At 36.0% G+C, this 21,310-nt stretch overlaps 1 protein-coding gene across 42 annotated transcripts in view; it reads right to left on the bottom strand.

Annotated features, from left to right (window-relative positions):
• LOC125321263 (ABI family member 3 binding protein) overlaps positions 1–21,310 on the bottom strand; it is a 140,839-nt gene that overhangs the window by 31,091 nt on the left and 88,438 nt on the right. For 28 of the 42 annotated variants that reach the window (XM_048293820.1, XM_048293841.1, XM_048293821.1 and 25 more), the window contains 16 exons: positions 20,677–20,724; positions 20,123–20,197; positions 18,512–18,559; positions 17,911–17,985; positions 15,634–15,708; positions 14,738–14,812; positions 14,025–14,072; positions 13,399–13,473; positions 11,983–12,057; positions 10,305–10,379; positions 9,599–9,670; positions 9,050–9,124; positions 7,373–7,447; positions 6,819–6,893; positions 5,632–5,697; positions 5,214–5,288 (listed from right to left, as the gene is read on the bottom strand). In XM_048293820.1, coding sequence (XP_048149777.1) covers positions 5,214–5,288; positions 5,632–5,697; positions 6,819–6,893; positions 7,373–7,447; positions 9,050–9,124; positions 9,599–9,670; positions 10,305–10,379; positions 11,983–12,057; positions 13,399–13,473; positions 14,025–14,072; positions 14,738–14,812; positions 15,634–15,708; positions 17,911–17,985; positions 18,512–18,559; positions 20,123–20,197; positions 20,677–20,724 — 1,107 coding nt within the window. The remainder of the gene's footprint in view (positions 1–5,213; positions 5,289–5,631; positions 5,698–6,818; positions 6,894–7,372; positions 7,448–9,049; positions 9,125–9,598; positions 9,671–10,304; positions 10,380–11,982; positions 12,058–13,398; positions 13,474–14,024; positions 14,073–14,737; positions 14,813–15,633; positions 15,709–17,910; positions 17,986–18,511; positions 18,560–20,122; positions 20,198–20,676; positions 20,725–21,310) is intronic. The other 14 variants (XM_048293826.1, XM_048293827.1, XM_048293843.1 and 11 more) reach the window with 7 other exon arrangements.

Below are 21,310 nucleotides of genomic sequence, written 5' to 3'. Positions count from 1 at the left end.
CACCAAGTAATGGAGCACTTGTATATTGCATATGTTCAAACTCCAGTTGACATGATGTGCAAAACCATCATATGTGGCCCATGTCTGTTTTTACTGATAACTTAGTGATATCCATTAACTTCTTATTCATGTAAGTAGAAAGTGATCTGGCTCTACAAAGCCTGCAGTTTAATTTTAAACATTCCTCTAGTAAAGTATATTTGGAAAGAGAAAATTAATAAGATGAAGAGGTGACAGATGAGTTAAATCAAGATTATACATGGAAAAATGAGAAGAGAGAACATTCTAGTTTTTCAGTGTAGAGAATAAAATGTCCATTAATTCTTGCAAAGGGCAAAGTTCACTTTCTCCTCATAGTAAGATTTCTGGTCAGCCTCCATAATAAATAGTTAGAGCAATTCTGGACCAAATATATTCACCATATTTGGTGTACAGGAGACAAAGTATACACATTCAGTTTGTATACGAGAGAAAGTCCTACTTAAAAGTTACATAAACACAGTTTTAAAAATGTAAGTGGCATTAAAAAGATCAACACCACTCCTGGTAGAGAACAACTGTTTCACATGCTGGTATTTATAGGACAGCCAGACTGTTAAATTAATATGCTTTCTCTACAAAAAGTAAGTATACTTGCTTTATAAAAACTGTATATATAGTAAAGCAATAAGATGCATTGCAACTTCATCATGTTTGGGAAAAAAACCCACACACCCTTGCTCAAGATGGAAGACAAAAACCCCTAAAATTTGATATATTAAAAAAACCCTCAATATTACTTTAATTATCAAATTCCAACCCTATTCCACCATGATCTAATCAGCTAAAGATTTCATAGGTTTATAATCTGGTTCTCAATTTGCTTTGACATTTCACTAGTATTTTGATGGTATGAAGCAGATACTTTTTCAATTACTTTACTATTTGACCATTCTTGTTGCATGTTCCTTACAAATCCACAGCCCATACATGATAAATAATTTACTGAAGATTAAAGTAATGAGACTTGCAGTAGGCTGGGAACAAGATGCAGATGACCTGGTCCCTGTGTCTGAAATATCTGAACACATCATATGGCTTTCTGTAACTGCAATTTGTCTTCAGGTAAGTAAAACAATTAATTAGATCTTCAGATATACAAAGCACCAGAGTGATTATCAATGCTTCATGTGCGTGATGTTCAAGAAAGAAAAGGCATGAGAAGACCAGCACCAGCTCTAAAAAAATTAAAAATAATCTTGTACATCATGAGTTATAGTCAGAGCATGTTTAGTTTCTCAGTTCACCTTTCAGTGAACATATCAACAAAATGTTGACTAATTGACTAATTCACACTAAATCACCCAATTATATATGACAAATCTAAATAAGTTTTGCATGTTACAGTGTTTACAGAAAAAATTATCTCTATCCTGCTCCTTAAAATCTAAGTTAGAATCACAATCTTTTCCGAATTATATCAGCTAAGAATGAACAAAATATTGTATACGTTCTAGATAGAAGAAGTAATCTTTTTTCTTTTCAGAAACGTGAATTGCTCTTCTGCCATTAGTAAAGTAGTAATGAAAAATAAGGAAAAGTTTCAAACCACAATACTTTCATGTTGACAAAGTCTCCCATTTTGAGTATTTCAATACACTTTAAAGTTACATAAAAGTTAGTGTTTTTACACAAGATACCTGCACAACCAAAGTTTGCTGTATTTGTCATAGCATTTGCCTTATCCTACCTAATGTAACTTATTTAAAAGCACTTATCACATTCATCCAAACTTTTAACAGAATTGAGAATAGATCTATTACTTGCATATCTCTTTGTGTCTTCTTTTAATTCTATATTTTTTCCTGGAAACATTCATGAGGTCTGGAACATGTTTAAACTAAACTCCGTGTCTTTAATAGGAAGAATACTATTAGAAGGGTGGATCATTTTAAGGGAAGTAATGGGAAAATTGCCCTTCATAAAATAAACTGAAATACCTTTATACTTGAGTTCCTTTGGAACTTGGCTATACACATACAGTTTAAAAAATAAAAAGAAAATAGAACACAAAGTTAATGGCCATTGTAATGAAAATCATGTATGCCTCCCTTTCACAAGAGAAATGGAAATGTTGCTCAAAGTTTGTTTGCTGACATTTGTCAGGAAGCTCAGTAGATCAGGAGCAGTAGATCAGGATTAAATTAAAAAACAACTTACAAACAAGTTACATACACTAACATGAAAAGACACCTGAATAAAATTATATTCTAGAGAAAATGGCTAAAACAGGTCGAAAACCTAAAAGGAATGCTAGTCATGAGTAAGCAATCCCTGCCTCTTTTCCCCAATCAAGTTTACCACCTGGCACTACAACTGGCCAGGAGACTGAAAAGCCTGCCAGGAAACCAGCCACAACCCCGTGTGCTGGTGCTGGAGAAAACAAATTCCACTGCTTATCATCTGGGCTCTGCAGCTGCCAAGCACTCTCTGCATGGGGTGAAACATCTTTGCACTGAGGCTAATGAGCCCAGTCAGGAAGAAGAAATGGAGTACATTCAACAGCAGTGCCAGTCCAGCAAGGAATTAAAAGATCCAAACTGGTGTTCAAACAACGGAATATCCGAGAATAAGTGGTGTAATGTCTAAAGGTGAGTCTGAAAATACATTGTTACATACACAACATATTCATAACAGCCCAGTTAAAAATTCTGATCATCTTAGATCAAAAGTTCAGGATTTTGATAAGCTAGCCCCAGGAAATACTGAAAAAGAAACTTTTTTTCTTTGCTCAGCTGGTAAGATTTGGGGTTCCAGGTTATAGAATTCTCTTTCCTAAGTCTCTTTTGCACACTTAGGAATTCTTGTGCAATAGACAATTAATTGGACATTGCTTGGGAGAGATAGAGAAAATCTCTTTAATTGATTACCTGAACTCCTTCTTGTGCAAATTTATTTTTGTGGGCACAGTCAGCCTTGTGTCTCAGACACTGCCACAATACTGTGATGTACTTGCCTTACAGAAGACTTGGGAATACACTTACTGACCATCAAAAAAAGTACAGATGGAAAAGTTGTGAAAAGCTGCAGCCCCCTCTCAAGATGTCATAAATGTACAGAATTCACTGGTCATTTCTCTTACACTTCTTGGAAGAAGGGTACAGACTCACAGAAACGTATCAATGAGGTGTTTTGGCAGTGGGGTTGGAGGTACAAAGAAGTGGGCAGGAGATAACAAAAGCCAGCTCCTCTTTAGTACTTTGGATACCAAGTTTGACTTGAAGGGCCCACTTGGCAGGACACAAAATTTAGCTTAGAGACTACAGGATGTTTCTTTAACTTAGAGAAAAAAATAATTATGTAACTTGGCAATGGAAACTGCTACTGGAAGTATCATTTTTCAGATTAATTCTAAAAGAAGGTATTTATTTACCAGTGAGTACACACAGCATGCACAGTAAATAGTAGTCTTGTGGTGACTTTTGACACCATCTATCACAATGAAGATCTAGTTACTCGTGGCAACAGGCACTACTCTAAAGACATGGAAATAATAACAAGTGGTGGGCACACCAAGGAGGGTATTACAATAAGATTGCTTAAAACAATACTTTAGCAACCTAAACCAGCATTAAGCACAAAAAACTGCATGTAACAATTTGCTACTGTTATGTTTATACTACTGATTTACTTAGCATGTATTCGTTTTTCCTGGTGTTTTTTATAAGCTCTAATACCTCTGCCAAGGTTATGAGCATAGGGGAGAAGAGAAAAGCTCAATGTACTGTGTAATGTAATTGTGTGTTTGTGCATAATTTCATAATGTGATCATTCCTGGAGACCAGTGTGCACTCTCCTATTCCAGTAACCAGACATTAGCCAGCTCACTTATAAGGTGATTTCCAACACAAGTGAACAACAAAACTTTTTGACCCATAGCTACTGAAATTGGGCATTTAATGCTGTAACTGGCTCTGATGTCCTGGAATTTGATGGCCTCATTTAATTTACCAGAAGGACTATGAAGTGTCAAAAAACACATGCCTCTAATGAAGGCATTCACTCTGTATGTAATACAGAAATGTATGTCATGTTCTAAATAGGTTAAATTTAATTCACTTTAAATATACAACCATCTCTTTGAGCTTTTACCATTTCTAATGACATGGTGGGCTTGTGAAAATGTACTGGAATGAGTAGGTCAAGACATTCTATGATCAGCAACAGGTATTAAATTGCCAAAGATACAAGAAAGAAACGTTACACAGGCAAAAACATTTAGAATAGATGGAATATCACTCAGGCTATCCTAATCTAGCTAGCACAGAAATAGTTAACAGGTCCCAGCACTAATATGAGGCAGCAGCACTTTTAGTGGGTGATCAGCCAAAAGTTTGCCTTGAATATGCACATTATTTATATATTTATATTATTTATTATTTTAAACTTGAATTGTTGATGAAGAATCCCAGAATTACATATTTAATTAACCAATGGCTGTATTAAAAAAAATCCCCAACAGTATTTCTATTGATGTAATAAATTAATGCTTTACAAAATAAAAAAATATGGATTCATTATGAATTAGCACTGAAAATATTATGTTGATTGGATGGAAAAATCAGGTACAACTGAAAAAGGAAAAATGATTTTTCCTCCAACCAAGCCTGTACTTTTAATAAGTCTTTGTGGCTAGGGATATTTGATATCTACTTGCATATGGATATATAAATTGAAGACCCTTGTCTGTCATCCACCAACATGGAATTTTTTGGTGAAGTATCCAAGCCTGAATACTGCACAGTCCAAATACTGCATGGTCTGAAAGTGAGTAGGTCTGATGTGAACACACCCTGGGCATAGAGAGCAACTAGCAAGATTAAGGCTTCCCTACCAAGCCTACTGACTTGGACTCAAACAACGGGGTGATCCTTTTCAACTAAGTGTTTTTCAGTAATTATTGTGGATCTAACATCTAGGAAACATTACCAAACAGTAGCTACATAATAATCCATCTGTAAATTTACTCAGACTGAGTGCCAATATAATTTCATAATCACCCTCAGGAATTATATGACAAGATCAATAGAAGCAATTACACATGGCATTCTGAGGAATTAAATTCTACAATAAAACACAATGAGATATTTTGCAGGGCTCAAGATGACTTGGGGAAGTCACATTCTGCTCTTTCATTGATAAATAAAAAAAACCCCCAAACCCCAAAACTCTACCTGTTGTTGGCACAATCCACTTTGGCAGTCCAGGTGCTTTTGCTCTGGCTGGTGCTAGTGTGGTTTTACTAAAAGCTGTGAGAGAGTTTCAAAAGAAAAAAGAAAAAAAGAAAAAAGACGAAAAAAGAAAGAAGTTCCATGAGAAGAATACCCAACAGACTTCTCTGTGATGCCAACAATTCCACACTAGAGAAGAAAATGTAACACCTGCTGTGATAACACACAGAGTTTTGGTCTCTTTTCTTTTCTTTTTTTTCCTGTTTTGGAAAGGCTTTAACACTAGACTTATTAATTGATTGAAAAATACCCTTTTGGTTTTTTTTTTCTACCAGCAATGCTTAAAATTCCACTAAGAATAGATGAAATTAATTAACTATTTAATCTCTTCCCCATCCCAGATTGAATAAAAAATTATTACCAGGTCTGGTCTGTGATTTATCCGATGGCTTTGGTCTTGCAGAAGTGAGACGTGTTTTATGAGGTGCTAAAAGAAATAAGGTTCTGTTTCAATGCTGTGTGTGAAAGAACACAGGCAGTGCAGTACGATTTGCCAGACAAAAAGGTCCATGCACCAATGTGATACAGCAAAATGGACATATGAGAGTTCTATGAGTTCTAATCCAAAATGCATGTGGAAGATGCTAGTTTCTTTAGTGGCCAGATGACTCCATCATGCAGTCTGACCAGTTACATTCATATGTAGGTTTAGGAAAAAGATATAAAATATTTACAGCCAGTTACCCAACTGTATATGGATACAGAGTTAGCTCTGCAAGGTATCCATGGCCTTAAGACATTTAATTAGGTTCTGTAAAAAACAAACAAACAAAAAACCTCAAAATAACACACCAAACTGAACCCCCCAAAATCAAAGACTTAGATAAAACCACAAAACATTGAAATATTGCTGAGAAAACAACTGGAAGCATTCAATGCAGACACAGTGTGGGACAGCTGAAGCACAGTGTCATCACCAAGGTTGAAATCAGAAGACTTCAACCTTTTCTTATTGTTGCCTTTCGCTTGCAAAATAATTTTGATACTGTAATTGTTATGGGATCTGTGAAACTCACACTGGAAGCTGAAAGCATAAGCAGTAGTCACTGTTATCTTGTGCCCAATCATCAGTGTCTGTAAATCAGTTTTTTAAAATAGCACTGGCTATTTGATATTCCAGTCTAATAACACTTGACCCATAACACTTAATCCAGCCTCGCCAAAGCATCAGAGAAAATACTTATGCAGGACAGAACACAATACCTATTTTTGACATTTAGATTTGGGAAGTTTTACAGATCTAGATTTTGTAAGGAAAAAGTTGGAACTGGGTTACAACGATGTTTGCAACACTATATATCTGAGTATTCAATACACAGCTCTAACACTGTTTAAAAACTTCATATAATCTTTGATATTTGAGGCAATACTGAGCAAACCCCATTTTCAGAGCAATAAATGAACACTTGATAAGGGGAAAAATAAATGTTCATATTATGTGTTTGAAATAGTTTTAAAGGTAATAATGAACATACCATTAAACATTAAACTCTACTGATTTTTTTTAAGACCTACAGTACAACAATTAAGAAAATCTTAAAAAATTACCTGTATTGTACCAAGGAATTTCAGTTGCTTGACCAATTTTGGGCCTGGGTGAAATGTGGTATGTTTCATTGGGAACTGAAAATGGAGATATTACTGCTTATCAAATGCAAATGATTTCATTTTAAACATAAGACATCACAGGTGGAAAGGAAATTCAAACTGTCTGTGCAGATCATAAACAAAAGAGTCAGTGCTAGAAATCTGGCTGAAAATCATGCTTTTATACAGGTAAAAGACGTTTCGAGTCTGGGAAGATATATATCATTAGTAAGTCAGACAAAATCAGAAAAGGTGATCAGGCAATGCCTTTTTAAATGACTCCTCAGCCTTGTACATGTAATACTTATTTCTATAAAGAAACACAGGAAGAAGAAAAATGGATGGAAAATTAAAACCAGCAATATTTTGTACATGCACTGGACTGTAACTAACAAACGAACATGACAAAGATATATTAAGGTATTTCTGTTGATTAAAGGGTACATTTAGCCATATAGCAAAAGCAGAGAAAGTAAAGATGTATGAAAAATAAACTGACATAATATTCTCATTACCCAAAGTTATTTTGGACCCATCAACAACATGAACTGTTACAAGGTTAATCGATCCCAGGTGTGTTGCCCTTGGAGCTATAAAAAATAAACCATTGTTCTGTGAGAAGGGAAATTAAAAAAGTTGGATTTCATGAAGGATCTGTCTCCATTGTTTCCTAAAAACCTATCTGCACATCTGCTAGGACAATTTTAACAGACACAAGACAGACACGTTCTGATTAGTCTCGATGTATTTTCATGCTGACAACCAGACAGTGCAGCTATTCTGCTGGGCCCCCACTAACTTCAGAACACTTGCCCTAGACCTGGAGTTCTGACAGTCTTTGGTCTTTCTCATACTTGTTGTATTAACTTACACTTCCCTAAAAAACTTCAAGAAGTTTTTAGTAATGTATTTCTTTTTCAGACCTCACTCAAATTTGAATGAATTAACTGAAAGTTATCTAAGTTACTGGATGAAAAGGACAGACTGGTAGGCAGAGGCACACCCAACACATCTTTTTGTCTTTCAGAAATAAGGTTAAAATATGGAAGCTGGAAAATAACCTACTTACTAGCATAAGGAGCAGTGGCTAAAAAGTGCCATTTATACTCTACAGTAAACATTTGTTTACAGTTTTTCCTAACAGCAGCTTATTTTGCATATACACCATTATAATGATTTAAACTTTAAAAGGCAGAAAACAAGCCTCTAAATTCTGTTTTCTAAAATTCTTTCCCTGAAACTAAATTTGTAGTGGTACCAAAAGATGGCACTTGTTAACTATGACATGATTGGAAATAGCTCTTATTCAACTGAGACTTAGAATCTAACTTGGCTGCTGAACAGCCTTTCAAAATAAGGCATTTAGAAAAGAAATCTTTTTCCTGGACTGTTCAGTTTGATGTTCATAGTAATATATATGTACATATGGTATATATACAGATAGAATATAGTTCTTGAATAAATAGGGTCTCTGCTTAAAATATTTTTGGCTATATAAAATGGACAAGGAGAAAGAAGTGTGTGGGGGAAACTATTAAACTATTCATTAAGCTATTTGCCTAAGACTAAAATTTTTTCAGTTCAGAGGTTAGGTCAGAGAGTAAGAAAGACCAGGAGCTGCTCTTATAGCCATGTAGTCCCTCCTTCCCCTAATTATATTTATTTCCTGTTATCTTCCTACACAGCAATTTTTACTGAAGTAGTTCACCCCATGGTAAAGCTGAGGTATCACCACTCTTCACTATAACTGAGCATCCCTGAATCTACCATGGATACTGCAAAAATCACTGGAATTGAAGGTACTTCTGCATCTAAATGTCTTGGACTGAGACTCTGTAACCGAGATTCAAAAGTACTTGAGAAATTGAATCAAATGTATTTAGGGTAGTAAAATCCCCCCAAAGAAAAGAACTTTGTGACTGTGACCGCAGAAAAATATTTTTATTAAAATTAATTGAATTTCTCGCATTTTTTGATGGCTACTAATCCCATCCATCTGCTTTCCATGGAAATTGATGCAATTCTTGGGCATTCACTTTGATATAATTTATGAACATACTCTCAGCTGAACAATGATGCAAATTTCTGTCTACTTATTATGCATGCCCCCTGACCGCAGACCTCAGTGACAGCAGAAACGTAACTAAGGCAGTGCCACAATAACACTTCTAAAGTTACAAACTGTAAATTACCAGGCTTAGTTTGTGGTACTTCTGGCCTGACAGATGTTTTGGATTTGGAAGGAATGAGCAGTGTTTCTTTTGGAGCTGAAAGAAAAGGAAAAAGATTATTATTGTATTCTTCAGGAGTCATGATCCAATGCCATATTTAGCCCACAGAAAATGCATGCCTCAAATGCCTGAAAAAAAGACAATAACAATTCCATGGCTTTCTGGAACCTGAAACAAAGTGACTATCCAAAACACAGAAAAGTCCCAGCAGTGTGCTGTAAGTTGAGTTAGTGGCTAAATTCTTGCTCTAAAAGAAAAATTAGGCCACTGAGTTTGGTTGGAGATCTGACAAATACAGACTTCTGACCAGACATAAGCTGTAGGCTATTTTTGCTTTATTTCAAAAAATAGAAATGAGAATCCTCTGTACTAAGATACATGCACGTGGCAGCAGAATGAAGGATAGTGAAATGGTGCTTTATAAATACCACATTGGAGAACGCTGTCTAGAAATTTCTCCTTTGAAAAATTAGAAATACCTGCATCTCAATGTTAAGGAAACTTATTTACCCATTGTTGCCCTTGAATGACCAGTAGTAGTAGATTTTGTAATAATTGGTTGTGGAGTTGTCAGATGTATTGCTGTTAAGGAGAAAATGTGAAAAATTTTAGAATATTTGTCTGTAATAGAAACAAAGAAGCATGTGCTAAAACCTGCAAAATGCCCCAAACTAAGGAGTAGCAGAATATCTTGAAAATCAACTGCTGACAGATATAATTATCTTTCTACTAACTTCTGCTATACATTCCTTTTATCCTGAAAATGGGAAGCCACACAGTCCTCCATAACTATTTTTAAACCTACTTTCATTTCAATATATTAGACAATGTCTGTTGCTAACTGTCCAAGCACATTGTAAAGGAGTTCTGTTGCATTTCAAGAAGAGATTAAAAAAAAAGTGCTCACAGAGGAGCATCCAAGATTACCAAGCAGTAATCACAGTCTGCCTAGCCACTGAAATTTGTCAATACCCACATTACTATATTTCAGTCTTCATTTGCTATGTGTAATAGAAATAGGAAAAACATTATATATATTATACATACCCTACTATTGTTTGTAGTGTAGTTTTGGCATATTTTGGATTGATTATTTAAAGTGTAATGCATTTGTTTCAGCACAAAACTGGCTATGAATAATTCCATTAAGGAGCACAAAACCAGAAACTTGGGGAAAGAATGATTAAACACAAAATTAAAAGAATTACTCCATTACCAGGTTTGGCGTATGGCACTCTTGGTTTTTCAGTTGTTTTTCGTTTGGTATGAATGAACTGCTTTTCAGTTGGAGCTGGAATAAAAACAAACAGCACCCAGAACAATAATTGAAAAAACACACTGCTTCTCACAGCACACAAGGAACATAAGCACGATCTCATCTGGAATAAGGCAAATTATGTAAGAATAAAGCTGAAAACCATTCAGTTGGAATTCCTGCAAAGAAAAAGCAAGTTAAATGGCCACTAACACAAGAAGACTTCTAAAAAATTATCTTCAAATTTGTAGCTTTGCATCAAGCAGTCTAGAATATAGTCATTAACATCATCATACTGTAATAGGACAAAAATAGACAGTGGTAACCTATGTCTTCCTCATCTGCCGCACATGAGTATCTGAGGACAGGATTTCTTTTTCAGTGGAACATTTGTATCAAACTTGATTTATAAATTAAATTCTTTTGTTCTTATGTAGGAATGATTTAATATTGTTATCTTCGTACTATTCAGATAAAAAAATCTTGTAAAGAAAAGTAGGAATCATTAACTGGAAAAGGTTTTCTTAGCACTTTCTAGTCTGTGGTCTACACCAATGGGAGGGGTCCAAAATTATCTGCCTTAGCCTGCGCATTCTTCATCCCCCTTGCACGTGAACATTACTCAGATAGCTCAGATGTTTACAACAGGGCACATACTTCATAAAGCTACATGAACAGATACTGAATGAATACTAACCTAAGTATCATTGCATACCAGGGAATACATATTAAAATAGAAACATGGTTAAAAGCAGTTTTAATTTCCTCTTCCTCTTTCCAAAAAACCCCATAATTTGAAGATTATAAAATGCCTATTAATATTTCATTAACCATTCTCAGAAAATCATGATCGAGATTTGTCTCTGAAACTGGGGACAGAAAACTGATTGAACAAAGATTGCTCAAGCAATGCTCCTGCTCCCCAGTACTGCTTGGATTCAGTGACCCTTACTTGGTCCACATCTGACAATTAAGTTAAGAAGAAAGAACACTCAGCTAAGGTTTCATATATTCAAGCAAGTTTTCCCAACATGGATAACTAGAAGTAAGCAGAGAGGATGGTTTTAAGAACTAGAGTTGGATTTAGACGGTCACATATCTGGTCTGGAGACTTTATGCTGTTGTTGATGTATTAGAATTTTCTTCTGTAAAATTAAACCATGAGGAGTGAAGAAGAAGAGTATTTTGGAAATGAAATTATCCACAATTCACATGAAGAACAAGGGATTAACTCGGTTAGAGCATGGTGCTAATAATGCAAGGGTTCTGATGGGCCAGCTTACTTCAGAGCTGGACTTGATGATCCTCATGGGTCCCTTCCAACTGAGAATACTCTGCAATTCTCTGAAGAATCACTATTTGCTCTTTAAATAAAGTCCCCTTTAACTGGAAAATAGATAACATCTGGAGGAATTGCATCATCCTGACTGGAAAGGCTAGAAGATGAGGAAAAGAACCTTTGAAAGTGAACGAGCTCATGCATTATTACCCTTATCAAGACCAAAGAGCAAGTAAGTATCTACAAGAAGGGCAAAATTTCATTATTAGCTTTGAATAAAATGTAATGGGGTCTCTCTAAGATGATATTCTCTAAAAAGTGTGGAAAATAGAATAATTATTTATGAAATAACACAGTTACCAAATGTTGCCTTTGTTCTTTCAGGAATACGAGGAATCATAGTAGTATCTGGTTCATCAAAGGTTGGAAGAATCTCTGTTGGAAAAAATGTCAATAAATGATCTGAATAATGAAGGAACCTCCCTTTCCTCCCCTCCTTAAAAAACCTTTCAGCACTACACTGTATACAACAGGAAAGAGGCGTTTTAAAACAGCAATGGGCATTTACCCTCAGAAATTTTTGGTTAGGAAACAACATTAACAATCCTTCAGTGAAATCACTGATTATATTACACGGGTCAGTCGGATTTACAAAGGGCAGTCACCTAATCAAAATGTAATTGAAGGGAATTCGCAGTCTAATCTGGGTGAAAATGTGTATATCAAGAAAAAGCAATGCAACAGCGTTAGGCAGTTTCTCTCATAAGAGCTTCAAAAACATGGTGCAAACTACTGAAGTGTGTTGCTCAGATACAAGCTGCAAATAACTTTTTATCCTTGATTATAACATACAGGCTGATACTATTCCTTTGAAACATAGGTTTAAAAGAAACATAAAGATTTTAGTTATAGGCTAGCTGTGTTGAAATTAGAATAGGGAGGAATTCAGGCTCAGCTACATTTAATTAAAACAGTTAAGAGAGCTGGACCTGAAACTAGTAATTGATTACTAAATAGATGATCTGTCCTTTGCATGTTTGCTTAGCTGTGTTTAGAACGAGGAACAGAAACATTGATAAGTTGGTGTAGGGAACAAGGACAATCACCAATTTCCTCCCTCTGTGGGATCCTATTAAAAAGTCACACAAGAGGAAACTTAGAGGTCACTAAAGTAATTAGGGTTGTTAAAGTTCAGAAAGGAGAAAAAGGTCAAAATGAGGAAGATGAGTTACTTCATTTATTTAGGACCAGTGACCCAATTCAAGACCACCGATTAAATTCAGAACACACACTACACATGCTTAATGACATTGAAGCTCATTTCCATACGAAGCAGAGAATGGGAGGTGTTAATGTTATGAATATGCATTTGTATTTTGGATATTCATAATTTTTGTAAATAAAAAGCTTTGGTTTTGCTTGTATCGGGTCCCTGCATTTTGGGGAGCTATCCCACGCAGTGCCTGGCGCCAAATGAAACATTCACTTTCTAACTCTAAACTGTTAGAGAGTTTTTATCCATCTCAGTTGGATATCGGTATTAGACCGATATTCATATTTTGGTAAATCACCTTCTGTTAATATCTTCATAAAATAAAAGAAAGTCTTGAACTGTTGAGGTTTCCATCAGATTTAATTGCATCCCTGCAGAGGTTTCTTAACCTAGAAAAATACCCAGGTAACAGCAAATGCACTGATGACTGTTCTCCCCACTGCCACCCTGAAAGCAATTGTTCAATTATCAACTGCAGCTTCACAAAAACCCAGATAATTTACCAGGCTTCCTGTATGGAGCATCTGGGATGGGAGTTGTTCTAGGTTGAAAAGGAATACGTTGTGGTTCTTTAAGACCTGAAAGAAAAGATCTGTTTTAAGGCTTTATACTTTGACAAAATTAGGTTTATTGCACAGGCACTGCATGCCTCATGCTTGCAAAGAAAAACAATTCCTGCATGGCAGCCTGAAAAACTGAGTGTCAGATATGTACAGGAAGTCAAGAGGAAACAAAATCCTGAATGGAAACATGGGTGAAATTAATCAGGTAAGCAAAATCTACAGTCAAGCAACAAAACCTGAAAGAACACAGACAACTCCAGGGAATGTATTTCCGTCCGTATTTCAGAACCCATAACTGCAATACCCACTGCATGCTTGTCTCCTACAAGTGTCAAAGGAATTACAAGATGTGTGACAGGGAAAGAAATTTTCTGTGACGACAATAAATCAGCTACGAATCTTTCAATACCTGCAACAGAGTAGAATTTAGTTCAATTAGTAGAAAAGAAAACAAATCAAAACCACAAACAGATTATGTGAAAAACAGACTCATGATATATAAGCATTGGTCCAGGGAGCAGTGAAAAAATGCTAATGGCCAGCTAAGAGCAAGGTAAGAAGTTTACCTGTTGCTGTCTTTTGTTGTTCAATTGTAAATGTACTAGCTGCCAAAACTTCATAAAAACAAGAAGATACACAGAGTTAGTGGTAAATATAAGTAAGTGGTAAAAATACTCCCTTTAACATGACTGGTTTGTTTTCAATTGAAACATATTCTTTTTTTTTTTTCTTTTTTTTTTTTTTAATTTCTTTGTAAAATTAGTGAATATACACTCAAAGTAATATTCAATGGACTCTTTCAGAACTGTTAGAAGTTACAGAGGTTTGGCAGTTCATTAGTATGCAAATCCCTATTAAGTTTATTTTTAAGGGTCAAATTCCATTACCAGATCACACAAACCCGTGAGTGGTTTGAGTTACAGATACTTAGGGTCATATACGAAGGCCCTCAAATAAGTTTTTCTCTAAGCACCTTTTGACAGGCACAAAAGAGATGCAATTTCTTCCAACTTTTCATAATGTTTGTATGTTGTCTACCCTGCTCTACAGAATATTCATCAGTGGTAGGTGTCATGTGGCTGAAAAGCAGAGGCAGCTACAAAAACTCAGACACTAAAACCAGAAATCAGCTCTATCTTCCTTTAAACACCTGTTTAATGATCATTAGAGAATGTATTTTTAATATGAAGAGATGTTAATCAACACTTGATTCCCTGACAAAGGACAACCCAAAAGAACCCCTGGGTATTGAAGCACAACAAAGCAACAATGTACGTACCGGGTTTTGTGTGTGGTACTTCTGGACTTGGTGATGCCCTGGGCTTGGAAGGGACTCGTCGACTTTCTTTTGGACCTGGGGAAATGAGCAAAGTTTTGAATTTGTTATTGAGAATGATGGTTCTTGGACCTGTGAAGATGTGCAAAGTTTTGAACACATTGTTGAGGATGATGATTCAACATGTGTGTTTTGATTTTTCTGACAGAAGATTCATTTTCTGCTAAGAAATTTTTTAGGGCTTATTTCTGTCATTTGAAAATAATCTCCTGTTAGTGCAATCAATACTATGCCCATGCAGAGACTAAAGACAAAGTGACTGTTACAGTGCCGTGTCAGGTTAACTCTCCACTCCAACAGCAATAACCAATAGAGCTTTCTGCAGAGTAAACTGCTGTAGTTCTCACACTTCCTAGTTGGGCTTCTCAAGTGTTTCATATTCCAAAACCTGCTGCCCATTTAAATCAACTCCTCATTAAAAAATAATCAACAAAGCTGTCAAAGCAGAAGAAACATGGAAATTTACCACTGCTTTTCAAATGGACAGAGCTATTTCTAAAGTTTTGGGAACAGGAAAGTACTGTAATTTTACACTTCTAAGCAAGCAACTAAAAATACAAATATTTCTGTCACACTCCAAGAAAATCAAGATGCAGATTTTCCTGTGTGCAAGAGCTCAAGATGAGTGTTAACTCACACATCTCCATCATTTTGTGTCATTGACATGTATAAATATCCAGCTGATTGTTTCATGACAGCTGTATAGCAAAATTTGATTATGACAGTGACACATTGCCTATTAAATAAGCAACTCTGTATTTTCAGAGAACTCCTCAGTTTTGAAAATTTTCAGTGATGAAACTTTCATGCACTAAAGGGCAAACTATTGATAAGCTTACTTGCTCTAGTTGGAGGAACACGTGGACTGGGTGATGTTTTAGGTTTGGAAGGCCTGTGATATGGATCTTTTGAAGCTGAAAGAAAGAAACTGGGTTAAGCATTATTAAAGTAATAAGTAGCTTCAAATACAAATATACTGCTCTGTAATGGGTGTTGTCCTGGAATGATTCACAATATCAAATTCAAGTGACAAAAATACCTTAGTCAAATGGATCTGCCTCAAGCAATCATATGATCCAGGATCAATGAAGTGATTGTATTCTGACAGTGAAATTGAGGTTCGAGTGGAACAGAATTACTTTTCAGTCCTTTATGAAGGACTGAATTTCATTTCATGAAATTGGAGGGGAAGGGAAGGGAAGCAGATAAAGAAAGCTCTCAGGATGCAACTCTGCCCTCCCCAACCATACGACCACCTGAAATGGTGCCACCTCCACAGGATGACCGAGAACAAAATTAGGATCATGTTCTGATCTGCCCTCTGCCTCTTACCATTAAATGTTGAAGGAAATGGTCCTGTCTTATGCGTGTAACAACTTGAAAGGTACAAGGATTCTCCTCGATTGTTTAATAGAAAATAAGAGACAGAGAACCTTGACTATTAAATTATTAAGGAACATGCAAAGAAAGATGACAAATTTTTGCAGGTCTGCTTTTAATGATTTGTACTGAAAAAGGACAATATGACCATTCAAACAAGAAGCATCATTACCTATTGTTGACTTTGCTTTCTCAGTTCTACACCTAATTGTTTCCAGAACTGCATTAGTGTAATACAACAACAAAACCAAAGTATTACCAAGAGCAATCAAAATGTTACAATCACTGTCTCCACAGTAATCATACCATCCCTGCTAGGGCTGATGACAGACAGTTACTCCTCCCTGAAACTCAGCATCAGAGTGTTATGTTCCTCAGAATTGCCTCCAGTTCAAGGTAACAGCTCTAATACAGAACAGATTCCAAAAATAAATTTGAAGTTTTTGTAAAAGCCACGAAGAGATTGTGGGTGGTTTTTTACCTTCAGCTTTGTACACTTTCCTGACTTATTTCAAGGGTTTTTTTCAAGCAATAAGTGCAGACTTACTGGGGAGAAACAGAACCTGAGTTGCTGTCTCTCTGCCCCTCTCTTCACCAATACCATCTAATACTCTGAGTACCTTGGATACCCGTAGTAGGTCTGGCTGGGATGGAGTTTGTTTTCTTCATAGCAGCCCCTGTGGTACTCTGTTTTGGATTTGTGACCAAGGAAATGTTGATAAAATACCAATGGTTTAGTTATTGCTGAATACAGCTTGTTACAGCATCCAAGAGTTCTTTGTTTTTCACTCTGCCCCCAGGCAATAGGGCTGGGTTAGGGGTGGGCAGGATGCTAGGAGAGGACACAGCCAGGACAGCTGAACCACCCGGGCCAAAGGGATATTCCAGCTCACGTCATGCTTAGCAACAAAACTTTCTAAAGCACCCATTGCTCCTGGTCTGGCACTGGTCTGCCTGTGGGATGTGGCACGTGGTTGTTTTGTATTACTTGCTTTTTCCCCCCCTCTTTTTATCCTTCCTTATTAAACTGTCTTTATCTTGATTTTTTTTCCCCTCTTTTTTTCTTTTTTCCCCTCACTTCTGCTCTTCTGATTCTCTCCCCCAAACCACTGTGGGGTAGAATGAGCAAGAGGTTAGGGTGTGCTTAGTTTCTGGCTGGGGTCAACCCCCTACAGTACCTCACATCATGCAAGTGTGAGTTGCATAATTTACTTTCTCCATCCTTAATTCTCCTAAGGTTGTATATGGGTATAACAACCCATGTGGACACAATTATAGGAAGTATTACACATTCTTAAATCTCTGAACAACACCAGGGCTGTGGAAAAGTGAACCAACAAGTATGAATGAAAGCTTGTGCCTGGGAAAAAAGTAACAAGCTCACAGTTTGAGAAATACAGAGCAAAATCCTTCGTCTTTACAATGAAACCCCTTGCTTTCACCTTCATTTTGCCAAAAGACAAGCAAGCTCACACAGAAAAGACTTATTTTCACTGAGAATTGTACAGAAAACATCCAATGTTGCAGTGACTTAAAATTTAATAAAGAACTGAATATATAGATTTTCACCTTACCAGGTTTCTTATAAATTCTACATGTCACTGGACTTTGTCCCTCAAGGAATGTTCCAAGATGTGTGCCCAAGGGATACACAAAAATCTGAAGCTCCACTGATCACAGTAGGATCCACAAGACACACATGTCAGTATGAGAAGGTAAAGAAACAATGACCTTACCAGGTTTTGTTCGTGGGACCTCTGGGCTCGGTGATGTTCTAGGTTTGGAAGGAACATGCTTTGGCTCTCTAGGAACTGGAGAAAAAAAAGAAAAAAAAAAAGCAGCAACTACAGCAACTATTAGAATTTTTTGAGAACTGATCTTCACAGAAAGCATAATATTAAAAGAGAACACATGCTTTTGGGACCCTTTGGAAGCACAAAAAAGCTTGACTAATGGAGAAATATGAATGCTTGGTACATAACAAACCCCAGTGCTGATGGAAAACCTCTGTAACAGGATAATAGAAAACAAGGCCAATAGGGTTGTACAGTATAAAAGGTGAAGCAGCACATGATAGAAACTGAGTATAGAGACAAGTAGTCAAAGGTAGATTGTGGTGCTTCCCTCCACTTTACAGAATACATTTGTGTGAGAAAAAACAGGAAAGGATGATTATGAATTGTTAGTGTAAAATTGCCAAACCCCCCCTTACAGGATGAACCTCAATAGTAAAAAATTATGGCAGTGGAATGCAATGAAGATGTGCTTGTGATACTCAGTGGGGAAAAAAGATAAATGTGATGGTCCCCAGGTCATTTACCCAGTAGGTAAAATTACCTATTGTTGGTTTTAGTTGATCAGTTCTAAGTGTTATAGATTCCAGGACTGTATCAGAAACAAAAGAGAAAAGATGTTTTGTAAGTTGAAAACTTACAATTAGCACCACTTTCTGAAATATATACTTTGTATACTGCCTCATACAGAAACAGCTGTATTAAAAGAAGTGTCTGAGAAAGCAGTGTAATCTGCAATATAATGTGAGCATTGTTCTCCCATAGATTTCAATGAAATATCCAAATATTATCATTCTGTTATTCAGAAAACATCTTTTTAGGGACACAAATCTCGTCCATTGGTGGTGTGTTTCAAATGCAGTTTATATGCACAATTGGAATCAGACAGTACTTGTTTACTGGATACTGTATTGTTAAAAAGCATTATATGATGTATTGCATTGCATGATCATATAATTCAGCTCTAGACTGAAATGGATCTAAAATAAAACTGGGTGATTTAGAGCCATAAGAATGTGAAATTGATGGTATCCTCTCTGTGTCAATTTTTCCGTATGGATAATAATTGAAAAAAAGAAAGAAATTTCTCTGGGTATTTTAAGACAATTACAAGATAAGTGGATGATGCTGTAGAAAAAGATCTGTATATTAAAGATTCGCAAAGAAATCGTAAGTTGTTTGTTTGGTTTTTTGAACACAGACCAATACAAGCTTGTAAGATTTGTGTGACAAAACCATTAACCATTTCAGAGAAGGCCAGAGTACCATAACAATGAAAAATGGCCACAAAGGTAAAAATTGAGTTTATGAGAAGTTGCATTTTAAGATGTAATTTGGAAACAATGTTTTATAATCAGCTGTCATGGTTAAAAAATTATAAGAAGACAAGGATTTTGACTGTTTACTACATGAGGTAATCACATCTAATAGATAATGTCAGATTTCAAAAATACTGGACTACGTCTACAATTTAAAGGTCTTCAAAAAAGTGCTTATCCTTAAATTTTTCACATTTGCCAAAGGATAACATATGTTGATATTTGAGACCCTTGCAATTTTCTGTTGATATTACCAACTGGAGAGCATGGGACAGAAAGCAATTTTCTCTGCCCACCACTGAATTCAACTGCTCTCACATTTAATGGCATAAAAATCCAGTATTTTGGAATATAGTGTAAAGAATCATTAATACCAATAAATATTTATAAGCAAATACTAAGTATGTATGTATAACTGGGCAATTTAGTCCCTCATGCAGTAATAAATAATGACATGAAATTAATTAATTTTGGCTTAGAAAGGAAACAGATTTATTCTAACAACGCAAAGCAACTTTGGAAAGAATTATGCCCCCCAAGTAGCCTCAGAACACACTTTAATTGCTTGGTATTTGCTTTAGTTACCAAGGTTAATATGAGTGTAACAACACTATTCTCATCCAGTTGCCCTGGAGTAGCAGAGGTTTATTCTTTTGCTCAGTGAAAATTACCTAGCAAATGTTACAGCTCCTGAAAACTGCAACTAAATTGCTGAACATAGCAGAACAGAACAGAACCCCATTATGTTTAACTGGCTCAGATAATTAAGCAGCTGCTCATAAATACATTTCAATCCAAAATAAACTGTACTAGAAAAAAATCACAAAGCAGTTTACCATCTTTGGCTTGTGGGATGTAAGGTTTGGGTGAAGTTTTAGGTTTAGAAGGAACACGTTGAGTCTGCTTGGGAGCTGGAAGAGAAAATGTGGGTATAAATTGGTTAAATTGCACAGTAATTAGTATCTGATACCAGCTGAACACACAAGCACAGAAACCTCACACCTGCAACTGAGAAGAAAAGAGGTAGGCAAGTCAGGTAATACTCTCCATGTGTTTACAACAATCTAAGCAAGAAAGTGTAATTTTAGTCATTTTTGAAGCACAATTTTTTGTTTGCTTGTTTAAAATAAAAACTGGAACAAGCACAAACAAGCATAATTATTGAGAAAGGTGATTCAGAGCTGCCAGCATAATTTATTTTATAAAGGAGACATTCCAGCTGTGAAGAGAGCAATACACCCAACTGTTGTGAATGCCAAGCAAGAGAATTACCTAGAAGAAAAATGAAGTTAAATGAAACAATCCTGAGGCTTAAGGTGATTAACTTCAGTGATGCTTGCTGTGACGGAAAGAAAGCAAACACGGCAGCTTGCCAAGGAAATACTATTACCTATGGGTGACCTTGGTGGTTCAATTCTAAGTGTAATCGGTTCCAAGACTGCAACAGAAAGAGTGTGACAAAGTAAGTATGGAACACACTCCAAAAATTTAAAATTACTCCAGTGGTAAGTAATAAAAGCAGGTACTAACACAACAGCACAGTAATGTGGAACTTCAAACTGACTTTTAAACCGTGGGCAATTAAAGTTCTTAATGATACAGGTAGAATAAGAAATAAGTTATTGAACAAACTTGATGGCAATAGAAGCAAAAATATGTGGATATAAACCAGTAAATCCAAGAACAAGCAAGAGAAGAGATCACAGAGCTTAACTTAGCGACAGCAACGGACTCTTGATATACAATAATGTCAGGACTCCCCAAACTGAACTCTGTTACTACTTGAAAGTACTGTGCTGACCATGACAAAACAGCTGAATTTTTCCTCTAAAGTGAGCAATTAAGCAGAGGACTAAAAGGCTGCTATTGCTAGAGGTGTATGTAAACCTGAAAATAGTTTGATAAAGCCTCCTTGTTTTTTCTCATATCCACTTACAATTTGGATCATAGAACCAGTATATCATGCCCTTTTCCTTGTCACAAACTATACCAAATGGGAAAAAAATTATGAGGTAGCAGAATCT

Source organism: Corvus hawaiiensis, chromosome 2, assembly GCF_020740725.1.
Source record: "Corvus hawaiiensis isolate bCorHaw1 chromosome 2, bCorHaw1.pri.cur, whole genome shotgun sequence".
NCBI lineage: Eukaryota > Metazoa > Chordata > Aves > Passeriformes > Corvidae > Corvus > Corvus hawaiiensis.
Note: the sequence above shows the minus strand (reverse complement) of the source record. Positions and strands in the feature narration are given on the sequence as shown.